At 51.2% G+C, this 21,822-nt stretch overlaps 10 protein-coding genes across 10 annotated transcripts; 5 read left to right on the plus strand and 5 right to left on the minus strand.

The window, feature by feature from the left end:
* Positions 1–691: 691 nt before the first annotated feature.
* Positions 692–2,496, plus strand: CABS01_06627 (FAD binding domain-containing protein; the record flags this gene model as incomplete). Its single annotated transcript, XM_060539992.1, has 2 exons — positions 692–1,348; positions 1,399–2,496. 2 exons carry the CDS (start codon positions 692–694, stop codon positions 2,494–2,496), a joined length of 1,755 nt encoding a protein of 584 aa, XP_060403676.1.
* A 662-nt stretch (positions 2,497–3,158) lies between these two features.
* CABS01_06628 (uncharacterized protein) lies at positions 3,159–4,679 on the plus strand (the record flags this gene model as incomplete). Its single annotated transcript, XM_060539993.1, has 1 exon — positions 3,159–4,679. The coding sequence occupies one exon, from the start codon at positions 3,159–3,161 to the stop codon at positions 4,677–4,679; it is 1,521 nt and encodes a 506-aa protein (XP_060403677.1).
* Positions 4,680–5,892: 1,213 nt separating this feature from the next.
* On the plus strand, positions 5,893–6,687 carry CABS01_06629 (short chain dehydrogenase; the record flags this gene model as incomplete). Its single annotated transcript, XM_060539994.1, has 1 exon — positions 5,893–6,687. The coding sequence occupies one exon, from the start codon at positions 5,893–5,895 to the stop codon at positions 6,685–6,687; it is 795 nt and encodes a 264-aa protein (XP_060403678.1).
* Positions 6,688–7,714: 1,027 nt separating this feature from the next.
* On the plus strand, positions 7,715–9,075 carry CABS01_06630 (O-methyltransferase; the record flags this gene model as incomplete). The annotated part of the gene is made up of 4 exons (XM_060539995.1): positions 7,715–8,006; positions 8,113–8,191; positions 8,248–8,794; positions 8,857–9,075. The coding sequence occupies 4 exons, from the start codon at positions 7,715–7,717 to the stop codon at positions 9,073–9,075; spliced, it is 1,137 nt and encodes a 378-aa protein (XP_060403679.1).
* Positions 9,076–11,827: 2,752 nt separating this feature from the next.
* CABS01_06631 (gamma-glutamyltranspeptidase) lies at positions 11,828–13,589 on the plus strand (the record flags this gene model as incomplete). Its single annotated transcript, XM_060539996.1, has 2 exons — positions 11,828–12,204; positions 12,269–13,589. 2 exons carry the CDS (start codon positions 11,828–11,830, stop codon positions 13,587–13,589), a joined length of 1,698 nt encoding a protein of 565 aa, XP_060403680.1.
* Positions 13,590–13,822: 233 nt separating this feature from the next.
* CABS01_06632 (uncharacterized protein) lies at positions 13,823–14,694 on the minus strand (the record flags this gene model as incomplete). The annotated part of the gene is made up of 2 exons (XM_060539997.1): positions 13,823–14,265; positions 14,331–14,694. The coding sequence occupies 2 exons, from the start codon at positions 14,692–14,694 to the stop codon at positions 13,823–13,825; spliced, it is 807 nt and encodes a 268-aa protein (XP_060403681.1).
* Positions 14,695–15,400: 706 nt separating this feature from the next.
* CABS01_06633 (uncharacterized protein) lies at positions 15,401–15,939 on the minus strand (the record flags this gene model as incomplete). Its single annotated transcript, XM_060539998.1, has 2 exons — positions 15,401–15,421; positions 15,493–15,939. 2 exons carry the CDS (start codon positions 15,937–15,939, stop codon positions 15,401–15,403), a joined length of 468 nt encoding a protein of 155 aa, XP_060403682.1.
* Positions 15,940–16,426: 487 nt separating this feature from the next.
* Positions 16,427–18,286, minus strand: CABS01_06634 (uncharacterized protein; the record flags this gene model as incomplete). The annotated part of the gene is made up of 1 exon (XM_060539999.1): positions 16,427–18,286. One exon carries the CDS (start codon positions 18,284–18,286, stop codon positions 16,427–16,429), a length of 1,860 nt encoding a protein of 619 aa, XP_060403683.1.
* A 30-nt stretch (positions 18,287–18,316) lies between these two features.
* Positions 18,317–18,850, minus strand: CABS01_06635 (uncharacterized protein; the record flags this gene model as incomplete). Its single annotated transcript, XM_060540000.1, has 1 exon — positions 18,317–18,850. One exon carries the CDS (start codon positions 18,848–18,850, stop codon positions 18,317–18,319), a length of 534 nt encoding a protein of 177 aa, XP_060403684.1.
* Positions 18,851–19,320: 470 nt separating this feature from the next.
* Positions 19,321–21,735, minus strand: CABS01_06636 (neutral/alkaline non-lysosomal ceramidase; the record flags this gene model as incomplete). The annotated part of the gene is made up of 4 exons (XM_060540001.1): positions 19,321–19,917; positions 19,966–20,478; positions 20,530–21,060; positions 21,109–21,735. The coding sequence occupies 4 exons, from the start codon at positions 21,733–21,735 to the stop codon at positions 19,321–19,323; spliced, it is 2,268 nt and encodes a 755-aa protein (XP_060403685.1).
* Between the last annotated feature and the right edge of the window lie 87 nt (positions 21,736–21,822).

A 21,822-nucleotide genomic window follows, 5' to 3' on the forward strand; every position in this document is an offset into this window, starting at 1 on the left:
AAGGGGGCTTAGTACCAACTTTCGCAATGGATTTCCAGCTTTTAATGACTGCGAAGCAAGAAGATTCAGATCAGACGACCACCACGCAGCAAATGCAGTAATTCTTTCTTCGAGTTTGGACAGTCTATCGGTGTCAGGGTAGATTCAAAAAATTGATATGAAATGAAGTCTTTCGCAATTCGTGTGATTCCCCCTCTATTTCTAGGTATCTCAAGCACAAGAGAACTGAACCGTGTAATGATTCTTACTTAGGCAACATGATGTGAGTTAGCCTGGATGCCCGCGACTTGCGAAGTCTCCATGTAAACCGTTGTATCAATTGCCGACGTGGAGTCTCCTGGAGGTTTCAGCATGGACGAGTCAAGACTCAGATACGAATTCAAGTTGGCGCTGGTCAATAGCGTGGAAATTCGGTACGACGCTGACATGCTACGGAAATCTCCTCTGTTTCTAGTGAAGATCGTCATCTTGGCTTAACATGACAGGGGAACGATGATGAGGGCTCGCCATTCTCACTGCAACGCTAAAAAAGAAATCCTCCCCGCACTTTTCATTCCCAAAATCTATAAAGAAGGTTGATTACGAAGTTTTCATCTTAAAACGCGGCATAGTGTCTGAATCTTCATCCAAGATTTGGGGCCGGCATCTGCTACACTTTTATGCATGACAGCTCTGTCAGCGCAATTAAGCCATGGCTTCTCGACTGTCAGCGATACTTTTGTACGCTCTGGTGGCTTCAGCAGACATCGCACCGGCTCGTTGCAAAGTATATCCAGGTGACATCTCCTGGCCCTCTGACGAAGCCTGGGCGGCTCTCAATGAACGGGTAGAAAACCGCCTCCTTAAGCCACGACCGCAGGCAGCAGCATGCTACAGTGGCGCCGAGTACGATGAGGCCGCCTGTGCCAGCATGACGGCCACTTGGACGAACTCTTACACCCACCTTGATGACCCTATCGAAATGTTCTCGCCCGTCTATCAGGGTCTCACGTGTTTGCCACCCAACATTTACGACTCTGGCAACTGTACCATGGGTGGATTCCCGTGGTACGTAATTAATGCCACTTCTGCCAAGCACGTACAAGAAGGCGTTAAGTTTGCCAAAGAGACGGGTGTGAGACTGGTAGTCAAGAATACAGGACATGACTTCTCAGGCAAATCGGGTGGTGGAGAGTCATTGAGTATATGGACACATCACCTGAAAAGCATTGAATTCATCGAGAATATTACCGACGATACCGAGGGATACTCTGGTCCTGCTTTCAAATGTGGCACCGGTGTTCAAGCTTTCGAGATATACAAGGTGGCGTCTGAATACGGTAGAGTTGTTGTTGGTGGCGAAGGACAGGTGCGTTGACCAAGATAGTACTGAACGATATTGGAACTAACTTTTCCTAGACTGTTGGGGTGATGGGAGGGTACATACAGGGTGGAGGCCATTCTCCTCTGAGTTCGATATATGGTACTGGGGCAGACCAAGCCCTGGCCTTCGAGGTCGTGACAGCGGACGGAGACCTTGTGACTGCAGACCACAGCCAAAATGCTGATCTATTTTGGGCGCTTCGAGGTGGTGGTGGCTCGACCTTTGCTGTAGCAATCTCGGTCACAGTCAAGGCCTTTCCAGACGTTCCCACAACTGCCTCGGCGTTCAAATTCTCTACGGCGGACGGTCTGTCCAACGAGACTTTTTGGAGTGGTGTACGCAGCTACTTCGACTCTTTTATTCACAACGCCGACAATGGCACGTACTCGTACTTCCTCTTGTTGCACAACAACCCAAGCCCTGGGAATTTTCTCTTCCAGATGACGCCCTTCTTCGCACCCAACAAGACAGCAAAGGAAGTGACCAGTTTGCTAGACCCATGGTTCACCAAGCTCCACGATCTCGGGATTAGGTTCGACCCTAATATCACAGAATACCAAAGCTTCTATCCTGCCTGGAAAGACTTCTTCCCGCTCGAGGTAGTCGAGAAGGTAAACGTTCAAAGCGGTTCGCGTCTCTTTCCCCGCAAGAATTTCGAAAGCGAAGAGCTGAAGCAGGCCACTTTTGAAGCTATCCGCACATCCCTCGAGACTAATCACGTCTTTGTTGGATTCAACATCAAGGCCATCAGTCCCGATGACCCAGACAACGCTGTCAACCCAGCCTGGCGCGAGAATATCTTGTTCGCTCTCCAGTCCGTCAGGTGGTCCATAAATGCCACCGCGGAGGAAATTTTAGAAGCCCGCAAAGGTTTCACTTTCGGAGATATGCAGCGGTGGAGAGATGTCTCTCCAGGTGCTGGCTCATACCTTGCTGAGTCGGACAGGATGGAGCCGAATTTCCAACAGTCGTTCTATGGCGACAGCAAATACCCTCGGTTGCTGGAGCTGAAACGTAGATGGGACCCTGAGGATGTTTTCTATGCTGCGACTGCTGTCGGTAGTGAGTTCTGGGAAGTTGTCACCGAAAATAAGCTCCCCCACGAGAATGGAAGACTGTGCCGGGTGGTTTGATAATCCGGGGGAGAAAGCAAGCAGCATATGCTCGAATGTCTATCGGTATTTATTTCTACTTACCTTCTTCAGACACAATGTAGCACACTTCAATTTATTACTGTGGCAAGTAAGTAGTGAGACGATGGATCCGATCCCTCCAACCGCTCTCAGTGCTCCGCCTATTATCGCCCAAAAGTCGCCTGTGTGTCTAGGAAACCGAGAAACTATAGGAGATAGGTGCATCACTGAAATGTGTTTTGAGTCTGTTCAATCCTATCGGAGCTACCCTTGAATCCATACCCATCCGATTGTTCTCCAGTTAAAACTCCCGGTCAGGATGAAGCCATACATGTAGACTGAAGGTTTGAAGTCTACCAGCCAGTAAGGTAAGGTACACTTGTGCGCCGTCTAACGGCCAAACTCTCTTGCATTCCAAGGAAGAGGTCCAGGTTTCTGACCCTATAAGAAGCGCTCTCCCATCCTCTATTAGTCGCACATCAATGCTCAACCCATCCTCCATTCACATTTCCACGCCCTGAGATATCCGTTTGAGCCACGCAAGTCTGCCTGCAAGTAACAGACTTGAAGCACATTTCTGCCATTGTTTTTGGAAACCCCTGGACGATAATCTCGCCATGGATATCAATTCAACTATAGCTTCTATTCCGAAGGTGGATATCATGCCGCCTACTATTGAGGAACAGGCAAGCCTATGGAACTACACTGGCCCCGAATGGAATTGGACAGATTCAGACTGGGATCACATGTACGGCGAGCCCATTGGAATATGGGAATCATTGGCCAACCACTTTCTCGACCATATCCGGTCACAGAGATATCTGATTCAGACAGACATACTCTTCTACCCAGCTCTGATCTACATTCTCAACTTGGCTTCTCTCGCAATCGCCTTCAACTCCAATGGCCGATATCGCACAGCCTTCGTCGGTGCATCCCTCGCCTTGGCAGCCGCTATCATTCAACAAGTCTCCAACCTACCAATCTTCTACGCTGTCAAGATCACCCTTGTTCAGGTACTCGTCATTCAAAACATGGGTGCAGCTGTTATGATGCTATGGGAAGATATCGCCGTTACTCAAGAGCAAAAGAAACTTCCTTGGGGACAACGCATCCTCGCCACCTACAAACTCATGTGGAACGCACGCTTTGTCAACACCAGTCGTCCGGCTCCTGTCCTCCACTTGATCATGGCAGACGAAGAGCGCAAGAGGCAGCTCGCAGAAGCATCCATCACAGCTACGATCGAAGAGACATCCGCCGAGAAAGCCACCATCAACAATGAAAACTTGGATCAGAGCTCGGCTGAGGCAAACAACAACAAAAGTGTGCTCGAACGGATCAATAGTTACCGTTACCTTGTACTTCGAGTCAGCCATAACGCTTGGAACAAAACCAGCCAGCTCTTTGCTCGCTTTTGGAACTCTCTCAGTCCAAGAAACCGCTGGATCATGGCTACGATAGCCAAGATCACTCTCATCTTCATCTTGGAACGTGTCAAGGACTACGTTTGGGACACGTACGCCTGGTATTCCCATGAAGACATTGCCCCCCACAAACGTTCTTACTTCCGCCGTCTCCTCCGAAATGAGACCGACCTACGGGAGGTGGTTATCCGCTGCTACTTCGCCTTCGAGGGCGTTTGGGGCGCTTTCTACTGGTACACCTTCATCCACTCAACCGTCGCCCTTTTCTTCGTAGCGCTTCACATTGATGAACCCGAAGAGTGGCCTCCGGTCTTCGGCGATATCCGCGAAGGCTGGAATCTCCGGCGCTTTTGGAGCAAATACTTCGATCGACTCATCTACCGCACCACTAACGGATTGGGCGAGATGATCTTGACTACCCTTGGCGTAGGTCAGCGACCTTTCCGGGGAAAGACTCGCTGGGTCCTGAATGGACTCATCTTCTTCCTTAGTGGTATCTTCCATGCTGGCACTGAGTATATCTGCGGAATCAAGTGCCACGTTGGTGTGGAGGTCTGGTGGTGGATGTTGAACTACATCGCGATGATCATGGAAACGGCCTTTCTCTATGGCCTTCAGACTTACTTCCCTCGGTTCTATCATAATATGAGTGGAAGAGTTGGGAAGTCGATCGGATACTTGTGGCTGTTTGCGTTCCATTTCTATGCCAGTCCCAAGAACCAGTTCATTGCACTGAACTGTCTGCCGCCGTTCTAGTCTCAGGGCACTGGGTAGTATGTGGCTCTGTGGGAAGTGATGGGAATGCTTGACGATTAGACGATTAATGAGAGATGAATGCTTCGAGGGCATGACATTGTAGTAGTGTTGGATAATAACATCCAGTACGATAGATCCAATAAGAAACCACACAATCACAACATGATCTTATACGCGCTTGTGGAACTCCTCGTTCAAGTATGTCATGTGCCATCACGTAGACGCATGTATTCAGCTAGTTACTCAAAGGCAGCCTTCCCCTTTACTTCATCTTCGAGCGACCTTCTGGCAAGACCCCGGATAGCTTTTCATACTTCTCTGCGGCGGTCTCCCTCAAGTCTCTCCGGGCGTTTAAGGTGGTAAGGTTCCCAATTTCTCATACACAGGTTGAAGTCAACATCTGGAGTTTCAACTGATCATAGAAGTCCCGAAATGCCACACACGAATGCAATTGAGCTAACCCCCGCATCTGGGGCCAGCATCGGAGTTAGCTTGACAGGTGCCACTGCGCTTGACACCGTCACCTGAACTAGCCTAGCGCTAAGTCACGATCTTCCGGAGCTTCTCATACACATCTTAAGAAGCGCTTACTTCTGCGCTTGGAGGATTATGTCGCATTTTGAAAATAAACCAAACATACAGATGCCTGTTCGGCGGGTTAGAGACTTCGACTTTATCCAATGATGCAGTTACCCTTCTCATTTGCTGCTGCATACCATTCGTGCATGCTGTTCCCAGCCTCCACCGTGCATTGGGCCGGATTTGCAATTGGCAGCCAAACTCACCTGTGCATGCAAGCCAACCTCGCCAGTCGAGGGCTTGAGTAGTAAAAACTGGTGCTGTTCATCGTCTCCCGAACTGATGTCCGTCACGTGCAATATTTTCCACCTAGAAAAGTTGGAGTATCGGGTGTTGCAGGCGTCCTAGTTCACTCTAAGTGTATTATGAACGCCGGTAGCTGCATGTGAAATCTCTCGCCTCGAAGCACTAACCCCAGAATTGACTTACAAGGGTCGGTTAGTCACACACACACTTGACTTAGAGTCACACTTCAAGAATACGCCATGTACATCCACCTCGACTCGCAGTAAAGGCCGACCTTCTACCGTACTTACTGTCACATAAAGTCGATAACTCTTACATCTTTCATATTGATTCCTGTCATTTTGGTTTCTTTTCTTACTGAACAGGCAAGATCAGAACACTCTGGACAATGGCGAGAAATCTCAGCACTCTGCCGACCTACCTCACCCGCCTCTTCAGTCTGGCGGGCAGAACAGCAGTTGTCACTGGTGGTAGCTCAGGAATCGGAAAAGAAATTGCCCTCGCCTTAGGTCAAGCCGGCGCAAAAATCATACTCATTGCACGGAGATCACAACCTCTAGCAGCGACAGTCGATCAGCTCACACAACTTGGTGTCCCCGCGACGTCCATCACGGCAGACCTCGCCAACCTAGCAGACCTCAACCACGCCAGCGCTCGCATCAAGTCCGCGCACGGCATACCAGACATCCTCGTCAACGCAGCAGGCGTCAACAACCGCCCGCCATTGTCACGAATAACACAAGGAGACTGGGACTACACCATCGCCGCGAACCTAACTGCCCCTTTTGCCTTAGGCCAAGCATTCGGCCCGGGAATGGCAGAGCGCGGAAGCGGACGCATTATCAATCTTGCCAGCCAGCAGTCATTCCGCGCATTTGGTAACAGCGGTGCTTATGGTGTAGCAAAAGGCGGTTTGGTGTCGCTTACGCGCTCTCAAGCCGAGGCCTGGTCACCGAGCGGGGTTCTGTGCAACGCCATTGCGCCGGGACTCGTGGACACTCCGATGACGGAAGAGGTTTTTTCGGATACGGAGAAGGCGGAGACACATGCGGCGCGGACAATGACTGGACGTAATGGCAAGGCCGAGGACTTTGCCGGAGTTGCCGTATGGTTGGCGAGTGATGCAAGTGCTACTGTCACAGGGCAAACCATTTGCGTTGATGGGGGGTACTCGGCTCATTGATATGATCTGATCTTTCACGCATTGAACGCTCTACTTCGAGCATCTCCTACAGTATTACAGCACATATACTGTTTCAGCTTATACAACCATGAGCAGAGGCTCATGTTGACGTCTCACTAAAGAGACCGTTCCTGGCAAATCCGCGGGGTCCATGAGAAACAACATTGGGTTATACTTCGTCTGATTCAATATCTGAGCTTGGCATACGCAATCCCCTTTCTAAACTCCCATCAACCTCCGATGCAGTGGTGAGTGGAATTTTGGGTGATCATTGTGTTCGTTTCTGTATAGTAACTTATGGATACCTTCGCAGTTGAGGCATTGAGAATAGAGATTGAACAAGCCAATTATGCTACTTCATCACTCATGTTCAGATCGTCAAAGTCGCAAATGTGGCGGGATCACTGACATGATATATTACAAGCGTGCTTCACCGTTACCATGAGTCACACCAGACGTGCATAGTATTTTCAAGTCCTCTACATGATTGAACACTTCCAGTTGATCATGCATCATGACTCTAATTATAGTGTATTCGTAATAGAAATAAAGCGTGTGATTTTAGATTGCGGCGTATGAGGAAGTGCGAAGGGACAGTTCTGTAAGTTGCCACGGAAGTTATGAACTTCTACACTATCGAGACCACATATCGAGAGAAGAACGTACGCCCCCATCATCGCTGTGATGCTGCTCTCGATATCGAACGCCCATGAACCCGGCAATGAGATCCTGACTTGGTTCGGAGATATGCACTTCAGTATGGACACCCAATTCGTGTTATACTGAGTTCATCTGTTGCGCCCCATCGGTTTCGGACTCGCCGGGGGCTTCCTCTCGAAAACGCGAGAAGCACGAAGACGCGGGAGCCACACACCATCATTTTGTTTGATTCATAAGATGCAGAGAACTCTATATCAACTCACTTGGGTTGTATAAAGCCAGTGCGCACTCAGCAGTATGAGCCGTAAGACCTGCTACCTAGGATCGCTACCCTATTGCTCACTTTTAGAATATCAACATTCCAGAGATGTCTTCCATCACTGAGCTGCTTTACGACCTTGTCGGAAAGCTTTCTGCTCTCATTGAATCCCCATTAAAGCAATCTGAGATGAATGAAAAGACTACACAAATTGCGGAACGGGTCATCGCTGCTGCCCGGCCTGATATGCCCGACTGGACTACAAGGGTCAATGGCTTCGGCGAGTTCGTTGCCATGAAGCTTTTTATTGATTGGAACGCGTTTGAAGCAATTCCTCCAAGTGGAACTATCTCGTATGAAGAACTTTCCAAGAAGCTCAACGCTGACAAGTCTTTGGTTCGTAAGTGAAAACCAAGGGCTCCGTTTTGCGCGGCATACCGATGCTAATGACACTGAAGAACGGATTGCATGGCATCTGATTGCGCGTGGAGTACTGATACAAGTAGGTGAAGAGGAGTTGGCACATACCGAGATCTCCCAACGCTATCTTCCAGGCTTGCCGGATACAGTCGTGTTTAGTTTCTGGTAAGAAAACGTGGACCTTATCGGAGTCATGTTCTTTCGGTGCTAAAGGGGGTCAGGTATGAGGAAACTATCGTGCCTTCTGTGAAAATGCCAGAATACTTCGCAAAGTACGGCCGCCGAGAGCCAGATTCTGAGATCCGAACACCACTGGCCTTTGGATTTGGCCAGCCAGAGATGACGCCGTACGAAGTTTACTACCAAGAACCAAAGAGAAGGGACCAATTCCAGAAAGCCATGCAAATGGCACAATATGCGGCCCCTTTCACCGGCTCGTACAACTTCAGTTGGATCAAGGAGAAAATCCGAAACATGGACGAGCAACGGGCAGTACTTGTGGACGTTGGCGCCGGAAATGGCCACGTCACCAAGGCCATATTGCAGGAAAACTCATTCATCCCAACGGAACGCGTCGTTCTCGAGGATAGAGAGGATGTGCTTAATCATGTAGCCGCAATGAACGATCCGTGGCTGAAAGATGCCAAGTTACAAATCCACGATTTTCATACAAGGCAGCCTATCAAGCGTCAGTACTTCATTATCCTGTCCAAACTCACAGAAACCTTGACTCATGACTTCTCACAGACGCTCTGGTTTATTGGATACGTCGATGCCTACATAATTATGGCGATGAGACTTGTGTCAACATACTAATACACATCGCTGAGACCATGGCATCCGATAGCAGGCTTCTCATTGCCGACAACGTCATACCTAATCCGCCTCCGATTTCAGAATGCATGCTAGACTTTACGATGTTGAATATTGCTGGCAAGGAGAGAACGGCCACTGCTTTTAATGACGTCATCACCCGTGCGGGACTGAGAATGGTAAAGGCGCATGGTATGGATAAGAAATTACAAGTTGTCGAGTGTGTCAAGGCTTGAGAATGTGTTTGGGCCTTCAGCCATGGCTTGAGGCTAGGACTGGTGATGTATTTCAACATTGAAAATATTTAGTCGTTCAACTAGCTTTTGGAATGAACTCAACGGAGCACACATAATTGTTTCCGAGATATGTAGATATTCAAACGAAGGACCTTCAAATCATATGAGTTGTCCACTGCAGTTTATCTTGAAATATAGAAATTACTGGTATACGTCGAAGTTCCTGATAGCTCTCGAGTCAACTTACCTAGATTCGCTGCAATATCTCCGTAGCATACGTCGGTCTAAGTTGTAAAGATATTAGAGCGCCTGTATAGTTTTGTGTAAGAATTGCCGACTCATGATTGTAGCCGTAAGCCAGTCACCTGCAGTATGCTCCTTTGATGTAGGATATCCTGGTTCAATGACAATCAGGTTCGTCTCGTCTAGTTATATCTTTGTCACTATTAGTACTAGTAAATACTCCCGACAAACCTAACTACTAAGTACCGAGAAATTGTCAATGTCAAAACCAAATCGAAAACCGCTCTGCTTCTCAACAAGTTTCAACTTCGACGTCACCCACTGCTTCGGTACCTGGGATAGAGGAGAGTCGATTTTCGTCCAAAGACTGGCTTGAGTTCAAATCTCAGGGAGACCCCAAGAGCACCCTAAGGATCTCGGGTCCCATACTGAGAAGTTTATGAATGCGCGAAGGCAAAATGATCAGGATCTGCAAGTCTGGCCAGGAAGCACAGCTTCAACGACGGGCTTCTCCGATTCCGATACGTAATCTTTACCAAAGACTCTTCTCAAACAATCAACTCGATATTGTTCTATTCTGACTTGAGAGCTTTAAGCGAAGCAATACCTGTATCTTCTCTTACGCGACCTCATCCTGGTTTGACGTGCTAGCCAACAGCTTCCAAAAGGGTCCGCTGGGAGACAGTTAATATGCGGACCTAACCTTAACTCCCCCCACAATCATGCCCTTCCTGCAGAGTGAATAATTGGTCTCGTTTAGCCATGTACTGTTTCTAAAAACATCTAATCGTCATACTTAACTCAGAATCTCTTCAAGTTTCCCAAAATACTCATTTAGGGCAATGCGGGGCCTCCTTTAGGTCACATTCAGCGGACATTGTCTTCATTTGGGTGAGCATAATTGCCCCGTCATCATCCCAAGTTCGGAAAGCTTGTGATCACCGGTGGTATTGGGTGGTAGAACCACAGAGTGCTGGGATGTGAGGCAGCTCGTAGGATGAAGGCGCACTGGGTCGTTCGATCAGTCAGAGGAGCATGTCACTAAGATTTGTTTGCAGAGCGACCTACTCTACCAAGATATTTAGAGACAATTTTACAATTGCGGCCGCGTAGTTTCGTTACACACGTGCGGCTGGTGGTTACTAGATTCTTGGTAAACTTCAAATGCGGGTTTCTCGGAACTTGTGTGGAGTCCGTTCACCTGTGTATCCCGATTGCAAACAGTAATGGCGGTAAATCATGGTTCAGATTAAGTTAAATCTAGCTTATATTACTGCGAAAGTGATGAAAACATTCAGACTCAATCTCAAAAGCTTCAGCTGTGAGGTTAATGGGGTGTTGAATTGTTTGTTAGCCTGCTACTCAAGATTGGCATTTGCTAGAGAGTTGAGTATAGCGAAGTCATTGGTTCCATCATCGTATGAGGAGCACATAGATAAGTGCAGTTATAGATACTAGAGTACATGAAATGACAACAATCGAAATATGGTAATAAGTTTATCTATGGAACCGCGCGTGCAACCAACAACTTGACAGCTCAAGCAATGATAAACTGTAAGCTTCGTTATCTTGGCGCGCCGCGTACCTGTCCCATCCGACCCACGGTGAACTGGGATGCCTCCTCCCGGCGATACCGGGGTTGCCGTGAGCTATCCGGAATTGGCAGGAGAACTCAGGTGAACCCCGCCCGATTGTTTGCGGAGTGGATTCCTCCCGGCATTTCGCTCGATATTTCTCCAAAACATTTCCCTCTCTCGGTCTTCCCCCTCAGATAACCAATGAAGACTTGGATACTGACAGTTCTGACTTACTGTTTGCACGCCGAATCCCAGCCACTCACGCACTTGACTCGCTGTTTCTTGGCTCCATGTTGGCTTCCATGCAGGTTTCCTGCAGACTGCCCGCGCTAGTGGCTAGGTACAGAGTCCAGGACTCCAGAGGTTGCTGATGCTTTGCAGTAACACCTTGGTAGCTCACCGAACTTTGAAGCTCGACGTCACGAACCGGGCCGGGCCCTGCTGCTGAACGGCGAGGCGGACAGGCACACACGCGGGGAAGCTAGATAGAACGTGGGATGATTTCGATTCCGCAATCGGGTTTTCCCTATCTACGGAAACGGGGCACATCTGACATTACCAACGGTTGCGATAGGGTACAGCGGCTGCCGTTGGTGATCTGCAGGCTACCGAAATGAAGCCATGAGCCTTTTCCACGTTCCCCCCAACCTGTCGGGTCCATAACCTCCTTGGTTTGTGGGCGAAGTCGGCGAGTCTGCTCGATTGCGCCATAGAGCGTGAAGTTTTCCGTTCATATTAAACGTTGGCAGCTTCTTCTCGTGGCTACCTTGATGGTTTCCTGTTTCTCTCGGTTCTGCCAGGCCGTTCTTGGTTCCAATACTGCCGCTTGCTTTCCCTTAGGACCTCTAGTCACACCGTGCTGTTCCTTCTCGACGAGCTGTGAATTAGACGAGACACCTTGCGAAGCTTGTTTGAATCCCTGTCGGCTCATCATGAAGTTCTCCCTGACTTCCGCTGCCCTCGCGCAGCTCCTGCTCGGCATCACCATCCAGTCCACCCTCGCGGCCCCGAGCCACAGCACGATCCCGAAGCTGGGTGCCGTCGCCTCAGAGTCCGACATCTGCAGCAAGATCGGTACCGAGCTCCTCAAGAAGGGCGGAAATGCTGCCGACGCGACGGTCGGCACCGTTCTCTGTGTCGGTGTCGTTGGCATGTACCACAGCGGCATCGGCGGCGGCGGTTTCATGCTCGTGAGGTCGAGCAATGGCACCTACGAGTTCATTGACTTCAGAGAGACGGCCCCGGCCGCCGCCTACGAGAACATGTACACGAACAACACGAGAGCCAGCTTGTACGGAGGTCTCGCTAGGTAAGCTGAATCTCTGCGACAGGGCAAACAAGCGACACCAAGACTGACCTGGCGATTTTCTCAGCGGTGTCCCTGGTGAGCTCCGCGGCCTGGAGCATTTGCACAAGAAGTACGGCAAGCTGCCTTGGTCAAAGGTAGTCGAGCCTGCGGTCAAGGTCGCCCGCTATGGCTGGCGCGTCAACGAGGACTTGGTCAGATACATGAAGTCAGTCACCCCCAATGGCAACTTCCTGACCGATGATCCGTCATGGGCCATCGACTTTGCGCCGCACGGCACCCTTCTCAAGCTCAATGAGACGATCACGCGCAAGCGCTACGCCGACACGCTTGAGGTCATCGCAAAGGAGGGCGTCAACGCCTTCTACACCGGTGCCATCGCCAATGCGACCATTGCCGCATTGTCAAAGTCCAACGGCACCATGACCATGGCCGACCTCAAGAACTACACCGTCGCCATCAGAGAGCCCGCGCAGATCTCGTACAGGGGCTACAAGCTCACGGCCTGCAATGCCCCCTCCGGCGGCATCGTCGCCCTCAGCGCTCTCAACATCGTCAGCGGATACGAAGGGTTCGGCGACCCGGCCTCGCGGAACAACACCGTCCACAGACTGGACGAGTCCATGCGCTTCGCCTACGGCCAGCGCACCGAGCTCGGCGACCCGTCCTTTGTCGACGGTCTCTCGGCCTACACCAAGAGCATGATCTCCCCCGAGGTCGGCGCCGAAATCCGCTCCAAGATCTCCGACTTCCGCACATATAACGTGTCCTACTACAACCCAGAGGGCATTGAGTCCCTCGAGACCCCGGGAACCTCGCACATCGCCGTCGCCGACGCCAGCGGCATGGCCATCTCCCTCACCACGACTGTAAACCTCCTCTTCGGCTCCCAGCTCATGGTCCCCGAGACGGGCGTCATCATGAACGACGAGATGAACGACTTCAGTATTCCCGGCTCCAGCAACGCCTTCGGCTTCGTCCCCAGCCCGGCCAACTACGTCCGTCCCGGCAAGCGTCCCCTCTCCTCCATCTCCCCCGTCATTGTCGAGCACCCCGACGGCAAGCTCTACTTCGTTATCGGCTCGGCCGGCGGCAGCCGCATCATCACCGCCACTATCCAGAACATCCACAACGTTCTCGACAGGAACCTGACCGTGTCGCAAGCCCTCGCCGAGCCTCGCTTCCACGACCAGCTGACCCCCAACACGGCTGCTTTCGAGTACGCTTACGACAACAGCACCACGAGCTACCTTGCGAGCTTGGGCACGAATGTCACCTGGGCTGCACCCGGCGGTAGCACAGCGCAGGGTGTGAGGCTGCTGCCGAACGGCACGTTCGAGGCAGCTGGCGAGCCGAGACAGAAGAACTCTGGTGGATTCGCTGTCTAATCACGTTAAAGTAATTGTAGAGTAGCTTGTCTAATAATGTAATAATGTCTTCAAAGCGCCCTTGTGTGAATTCGGCCACAAGTCTACCAGGTCAAGTTCAATGCACCAAGTGAATTTTACAATACCATGTGAGTGACTTTTGCTCGAGTCTACTCGGGTATACTTAGAAATAATCAGGTGGAGTTGCGTTGGTGACCATTTACTCACTCAAGCTCCAGACATCAACACGCACATCACTGTAGCTCAGCCAACTGATGCCTCCTAGCTTTTGGCTCAATATGCATCTCCCTCACAGCGCTCCTGGCTTCCAACTCCGGCTTGGCATAGTACTCCCCCGCGCCATGAGATGCTTCTTGACTCCCATCCAATTCGCCCGGATGATTGACTTCGTAAACAGGGCCATGCGCATCCCGGCCAGGTCGCAAGCGCTTCTGTCGCCGGCGCCACAAGAAGAAGGCTGCAGCACACAGGGCAATAGCCACGAGAGAAGTACAAGCGCTCACGGCAACAATCGCACCGGTGGATATGCCAGAGTTGGTGGAGTTTGAGGTAGCCGGTGATGAAGACGACGTCGGTGACGCAACACTCGTGAGGCCACCAGAGCTAACTGGTGAAGCAGACGCGGTGTCCACCGCCGAGGTCGCAGTTGCAGATGTTGAGGTCACTTCAGTTGCAGCTTGAATATCTTCACATCAGCATGGAGTTACAACAAATCGATGATCGAATCAGGGCAGCACTCACAAGTAGTGACTTTGTCAGTCTTTTCCATCTGACAATACGCGTCAAACACGCTCGTCGCGCTCTCAACCTCGACCCCAGACCGTCCGCAATTCTTCGCAACCGACGTCGCAATAATCTCCCTAAACCTGTCGGAACTCGCCGTGCAGAAGCAACTATACGACGTCGTCTTCCCGCCGTCACCGCACCCCGCCACCATGTCCCGGACAATCGAGCTGATGGGCGGCTCGGCACATGACGGCAGTGAATCGTACCCGTCGGCCTGGTTGAGGTAATACGTAGCGTGCGCTTGGCGGAAGCCGCTGAGCAGCAGAAGCAGACTGCAGATCAGGTATCGATAGGCATTTTGTTCGAAGGAGGCCCGCATGTTTCCGTTCGTTCGGCGGCGGCCTGGCTTGTTGCCGGGAGAGACCTGTCAGCAGGAATAAGGTTTGAACCTTGGTTACAAGTAGAAATTGGACAGGGGCTGGGTTTCGGGGCAGTGGACTCGACACCTACTCCGCGCAGAGCGTCAAAAGGGGAGAAGAAGCATCAAACCAGGTGCAAATTCACTGGGGGCTTGCAGGTCATAAGTAACTTCTCAAAGAGGACTTGCTCTTCATCAGCCTCGTGACTGAAACATGGTCGCCCATTGCTCCCTACGGCAAGGGGGGCAGATATTCCCGCCTTCAATCGGCCAGGGTATTGACGCTCTCGACGCCACGTGTATAGCGTGCTTGTGAATCTGCTCACACGCTGTTAGGTATCCGCACCCATGGTGTTCATCAACGAGGAACAGCATGGATCCTGCATGGTCCATTCCATTACCTAGTTGATGGTCCAGAATTGGCTCTGTCTTAGGCGTCACTCACCAGGCAAACCGTCGGTGGTCCTATCGGTGGTCAATTTCCACGAAGCGCGGGGCTTTTTCCCAAAGCCTGCAGATTGTCTCAACCCTCAGCCCCTTCTAGAGACAGCTAACTCCATCTGAGGCAACTGTCTCAGTACGGCTGAAGTGCAAGACAAAGATAAGCCACTCTTCGATGGTGAGTCTGCCTGCCGCCGACAATTTGAAATAGCCACGACTGATGTTCTCAGTAACTGAGAACGTTAAGCTTCGTAGTGTAGAGACTTTTTTTCTAGCTCTCTTCTAGTCTATCCGTATGTGACGTGCTGAGCAAGGGACCAGGTAGGAGGAGGAGGAGGAGTGGGTTCTCGCGTTGCAACGTTGGAAAGCACGCGTGCAATCGACTTTGACCGGGCCACGAAGCCCCCTTTCTGTAGCATAATTGCCGATCTCGGTCTTCGCCGCCGATACCTTAGCGTATTTTCTCTCAAGAAGCAAGCGTCTTCCAGGCAAGACAGGGCTGGCGGCACAAGGACGCCAGCTAGGCAGGCTGTGAGAAGCTGAGTAGAGCTGATTCTGTTTGGACTGCCAGCATGCCGCGCGATCCATGAGGTAGGGGAGCGTGCTAACTTGGGAAGCCCTGCGGCCACTCGCAACTTTCAAGACCAAGCATGTTCGTTCTGGCCCCAGGCTATGTTTCTCTTGGTGGCTCGCAGGATTGTTTGTACGAGGACTCAAAAGATGAGAGAAAACTGAGGAAAGGATGCATGTAAGTGCCAAAGACATACAGAGAGCTGCGAGTTCTTTCGCAAACACAGAGTTCCAAGACTCTTATAGTACGTATATCGCATTGCTCAGCATTCAACGAATAAGGCAATCGCTCAAGTTCCCAAGAATGAACTGGCGACTCATGAGTTGAGCGCCAAAGGGATTACATGATCTTGGTTCATCAACATTGATATTCAGCCTTTGGGTGACTATCTACACAATTACCCAATAATCTCAGTAATGCCGGTTTAGTGGCAATTCAAATAGAGTAGGTAGGCCTAGGTACCTTATCTAGATATGCTAGCAAGACCAAAGGATCGCGCAGACTTTGACATCACCTCATCGGTGTCTTTTGAGAAAGTGCGAAGATCAAACAATATTCCCCTAACGAAGCCAGGTTCTTGTCTTGGGAATCTGACAATGACGTCCTCATATCTAAGAAGGTTTAACAGTCTGAACGATATCGTGACAGTATGTTCGAAGGTATATGACGATAGCAGTGAAACTAAATGAGCTTTATCTCCTCCGCCTCACCCTTGAAGAGATCCATACCCCCCTTATGTGCAAACAACATAAAGACTCCAACCCTCACGTACGATCCAGGCTCTTCCGCAGGATGAATCACAAGGCCATATCTCGTACGTTTGTGCGTCGGATCAGCGCAGTATCGGCACACATCGATGTCCTCATAGCCGTTAGGAAACGATGTACCGCTAACCTCTACTTCCCTTTGCATCCATTCGTCAAGGTCTTCCTTAATGCAGTTCTCAAAGAACTTTATACGCCTCCATGCCAACGTTGCCGAGCAGCAGCTCGACACCCAAAACAATCGCATACTCTCTGGCGCTCGTATCAAGGTTTCGCCGATATCATAGTCGAGCATGCAAATCCCTGTACCGCCTGAAAATTTCCCGCACAATGAAGGAGAATGAATGTGTTCCACGGCCTCCATCCTGACGTTTGAAGGAAACGGGCATGTCCTACCCATGAATCGAAGAAAACCCCCAGTAAGAGGCCCAAAGATGTTGCTGCCTTGGAAATCCATGTGGTAATCTATCAGTGCAAAGTCCGGTCTGTTGTGACAAGGCATCTCCCCGGAGGGTTTGATAACGCGTATCCCCAACTTCCCTTTCGTCGCCTTTGGATCACCTACACCGGGTGATTCGAATTTTTTATTCGCTAAGTTCTCCTGGTACGTGGTTCGGGAAGCCCAGCTCCATGATGGTGCGATGTACGGTTCTGCGTGCTGCAAGCTATGCACAAGTGATGCCAATTCGACGGGTGGTGGTTCCGGCATGTACCAAAGCAGCTGGTAACTTAAGTCGTCTTTCCACAGGCCTGCCAAATATGTGTCGCTCGTAAGTGTTGCGAATACCTGAGCGATACCGGCAATTCCGGGGAACATGTCCTCGCGATATGTCCAGGCTCTTTCCTGGACCTCGTGAACAGCACCCCAGCTGCTGTAAACATCTGCCCTGGTATTCGCTGAGCGATCCAGCTCCTCGTAAGGTTTTCCAAGAGCTTTTCGAATCATAATTTGTAGTTGACCATGGATCTTATTGCGGTCGATGTGTCCGTTTTCAGATCCTGTTAGGTTTTCGCAGACAAAATGGCCCATGTTGGGCCCAAACAGGATCATGCGGGGTGAAAGAATACTCTCTTGAAAGGTCCAGCCCCTTCGATCCCAAGCGGATCGCTCAAGATCCTTATAAACTACTGGTGTTTTGCTCTCCTCCAATATGTCTGCGTCCATGTTTGTCGATGAAAGAATAAGTCTGTAGGTACCTCTGATATGTTCATGGCGCGATGATTGAAATTCAACTTCAAGACCCTGCGGTCGTGGTCCGAGATAGCCTTCAAGACAAGACTGTGAAGAGAGAGGGCAGATAGTCACATAACAAGAATGGTAGATCTGTCCCACCATTTGACTCTCTCGGTCCCAGTCTACATTGTCTTCTTGAATGATACACAAAGCGTCAACCCAGAGGTAGAATATACCGAGCGCCCTGCAGACCTTGATGGTGTCCCGTATGACGGGACTTAAGGAGTCAAGAGGCATCCCTTGACAATGGGTCAAAATGGTGTCTTTTGTGGTTTTTGTCTGCTTGAGAGCGTCTTCTTTGGATCCCCAGCAATAGCTCAGTGTCGCATAGTCGAGAGCATCGATCATACCAGATTCGAGCATGTTTTCAACGATGACAAGTCGAGGTGCGTCATCCTCGTTCTGACCGACATGTATCAGTCTGGTGGGTAAGAATGGCACCTCTGGCTTTCCAAGGCCACAGTGATAGTCGCATTGTCGGAGCTGTGTTTGGAGCCATTCAACACTGGCCGGGTCCAATGTGTCCGGGGGCGGGCTTCGCATGCACCCTCAGCCATCGGAGCAAATCACCTTTCACGTGGAGTTCAGAGTCCAGTCAAAGCAAAAATTATTGAAGAACTTACGGTCGCTAGACTCGATGCCAAAATAAAGATTTGCAATTCGATGTAGCTTGTCAAGATTGTTGGTCGTTCTTTTGACCGCGTAGACATCGCATCTCCAGAAGGCCAGGCCAGGATCTGTGTCGATGATCTCGAGCTCATATCCCTGTCCGCCAAACAGATATCCCGCACCGATACGAATGTCGCCAACGTGGCATATTTTCTGTCGTATGAGCTCTTCCCGAAGGAAACCACACATACGGCACCCGTCAGCAGCGGATTCAGCCATCAGGGGCAAGTCGGGTAGTGTGTCGTTCCAATAAAAAGTGGGTCTCAAGAATATTGTATCGCTCTGCGCTTCCGAATGCCGCAGGGTAGGCTCATCGTCACTGTTCGTGCCCTCGTAGAACTTGTCGTCGCTGTCGTCAAAAACAACAGCATCATAGCACATGTCACAAAGGCCATCGTTTATCGAGGAGTAAGATCCTTCAGACTCTTCGGAATCCATGTCAAGCTACCTATGTGGATTTGCCTATGTGGATTTGGATTGGTCCAGTTCCTGGTTTAACCATCAGTTCGTTTCCTCAGAAAATCAAATCGGCAGTGAACTCACGAAAAATATGCTTGCAATCAGGCTGGAAGGTGGATGCTGATGGAGAGTGTAGCTCGTTGAATGATTTCGGGCGAAGGGGTGGGAGGTGCTTATGTACCTATCCTTGAGGAGCCCTCGTGGTTCCAACTGCAGGCAGGCTGAGTGGTGATAGGCCGCCTGCTGAATGTATGAAGAAGTACGTACTCGGATGTTACTGCCTCATTGTGCAAGATGGGTTGGCTGTTCGATAAGCTGTTGGAAAGAGCCAGCATAAATCTGGAAGAAATAAGGCAATAGGCATCCTTGAGAAAAAGACATTGCGATTCATCACTACGAAAACCCAACCGTCATAATCCATAATCATCGTCAACCCCTCTGACCCTTCCCTAAACTAACGTGAAATTCCCACTCGTCCCCTCGAAAGCCGAGATACTCCCAATCAATGGCTTTGAATCACCATAATACTTAATCCGATACGTCCCCGGCCCAGCCCCATCACTGGTTCCAGTCTCCCAACTAATCACAACCTCGCTATACCCGAGCAAGAAATTCGTTCTTGTCCAAGTGTACACAAGGAACCAATCCGCGTCGGTCCTGATCTGCACCCATTTTCCGCTCTGTAGCTGCTCGACCGCGGCGTACGTCCCCTCAAGCCTGAGGTTATTCCGCGGGTTCGCTGCTTGAAACGTGGCGTTGACTACCGCGCCGCGAGTATACGACGCCGATGGCTGCCCGATGGCCTGTCCGAAGGAGCGGCCTGCTGGCGCACCATCTACGACAACGCCAGTAATGAAGGAGAGGGAGTTGGCTCGGTTGTCTGGAGGCGAAGGGCCTGCTGCGGGTGTGGATGTGGAAGAGGGGGAGAGGTAGGCGATGTTGGAGACGGTGAGGTTGATGTAAGCCGGAAGAGTATTGGGTCCGAACAGGGTGGATGCGCCCTCATAGCGTTGGATGGCGTACTCTTCGGGGGTCGCGATGTAGTGCTGGAAACTGTCAGTGACTATCAAGAGAAAGAAGCTCGCAAAACTTACGGCATAGGTATTGGCGGGACCACCGAGGACGACAACAGGATCATTAGGAAGAATACTCTTCGCAGCCTCCTTGACGGCAGCCTTCCATCTCCGCCCACTCATTGTCGTAGCTTCACCAGGCGCAACGACGATGACCAGCTGTCCAACACGCAGCATCTGAATGTCTACAATATTGGGGCTCCAAGCATACGGGGTGCTCATTTCACCAACGTCCAGTAGCACAGGTTTTGGCTGTTGGCAAGCAGCTTGCTCAGCACTGGGTGTCCTGAGAAGACCGGAGACGACTGCCCAGAGAGGGTTGGCATCGGGGGTGCCAGAGTCGGCCTGGGTGAAGTCGAAGGCGCCGGGTCCGTCCGAAGTTCCCGCAGCGAAGGAGTAGCCGAGCGCAGCAGGGCAGGTTTGGCCGATGGTGCCGTCTGCGAGGGGAAATTTGAAGTAGGACATGTCTTGGAAGAAGTGGAAGGACTTGACGCTGGTGCCAGTGACAGGAGTGGAAGTCGTAGCAAGAGCATTCTAACAAGGAGCATTAGCCATGTTGGATCCCGCATCAGGCTGATCACTTACATAGACAGACTTGGCACCGGCGTATTGACGACGTCCAATCTCGTAGCAGCTCGAGATACCCAGATCCAACTTTTGGAACGCGGGGCCTCTACCATGGCACGACTGGCTCTTGCCGTCGGCACAGGTGCTGTTCTCCAGACTACACTGCTGGCCGGAACCGTCATCGCAGTAGGCGCCGAGTACATTGGGCGTGGTATCACCCACATTCGCCTGGCTGAAGCCGGCTACGAAGCCTGGTGCGGCGCTCGCGTCACTCGCGAGGTCCTTCTCGAGAAGATACGCCGCGACACCCTTGTTGTCGCCCGCTACGTGCGTGCTATTCTGCAAGATCGACGTGCCGTGGGTTGGGTACCAGGTGAGGACGCCCATGTTCTTGCCATCAGAGGCGCGCTGGAAGCGGAGGAGGGTCAGGGTTGTGTCGGTGGTAGCGCTGTACTTGGCCCTCTCTGCCGCGGGGTTGTTGAGGTAGGCATATAAGCTGCGGTTGATGGCGCCGTCAGTGACTTCGGTGGTTCCGACGTCGAGGTATCCCTAGGAGTGTTAGTCAATTGGCAAGTCTCTCGAAGATGACCACCATACCTCTTGTAGAGACTCGTGCGCCCTCTTGATGGAGAGAACTGCACCGTCAACAATAGCCTGATAGCTCTGCTTGTCGAAACCCAAGCTAGTGACCTGCGGCAGGAGGTAGTTGAACCAAGCTCCTGGGCCAGCGTGGCTATGAGTACCGGTCACGGCAACGTTGTTCTTGTTATACACGGAGTATCCCGAACCAAGAGCTGCAACACCCTCGAGGATGCCCTTGCGAACGGCCGTGTCACCACTCTGAGTATCTAGCACAAGATAGACGAAGCGATCGCTCGGCTTGCTCACATCCCCGACAATGAAAGCACGGCTGTAGATCCGCTGTCTCAAGCCGGTTCCAACCTGGCTCAGATCAGCGTACCCTGCAAAGCCAATCTCGACGACAGGGCCGGTGATGTCAGCCTTGCCAACACCAAGGAGGTACTTGTCGCCCGCCGCGGCACGCGTCTTGGGTTTGGCATGCCACTCTCCTTCGGCATTGCGTTCAAACTTGAGGGTGGCACCTTGTCGAGTGCCTAGCTGGGAGAGACTGATGGTGACGAGCAGCACGAACGAAATCAAGGCAAAGACGGCGAAGAACGAGCGTCTGGGCATCTCAAGGCCAGCACGAGAGTGACGAGGCATCATGGGCAATCAGTCTATGAACTCAAGCTTCCAAGCTCGAGAACTGCGGGCAAACATGGCGTGTCACCCGCTCTTTTATGGCCTGCC

This window comes from Colletotrichum abscissum, assembly GCF_030869225.1.
Source record: "Colletotrichum abscissum strain IMI 504890 chromosome Unknown Scaffold_14.1, whole genome shotgun sequence".
Taxonomy (NCBI): Eukaryota; Fungi; Ascomycota; class Sordariomycetes; order Glomerellales; family Glomerellaceae; genus Colletotrichum; species Colletotrichum abscissum.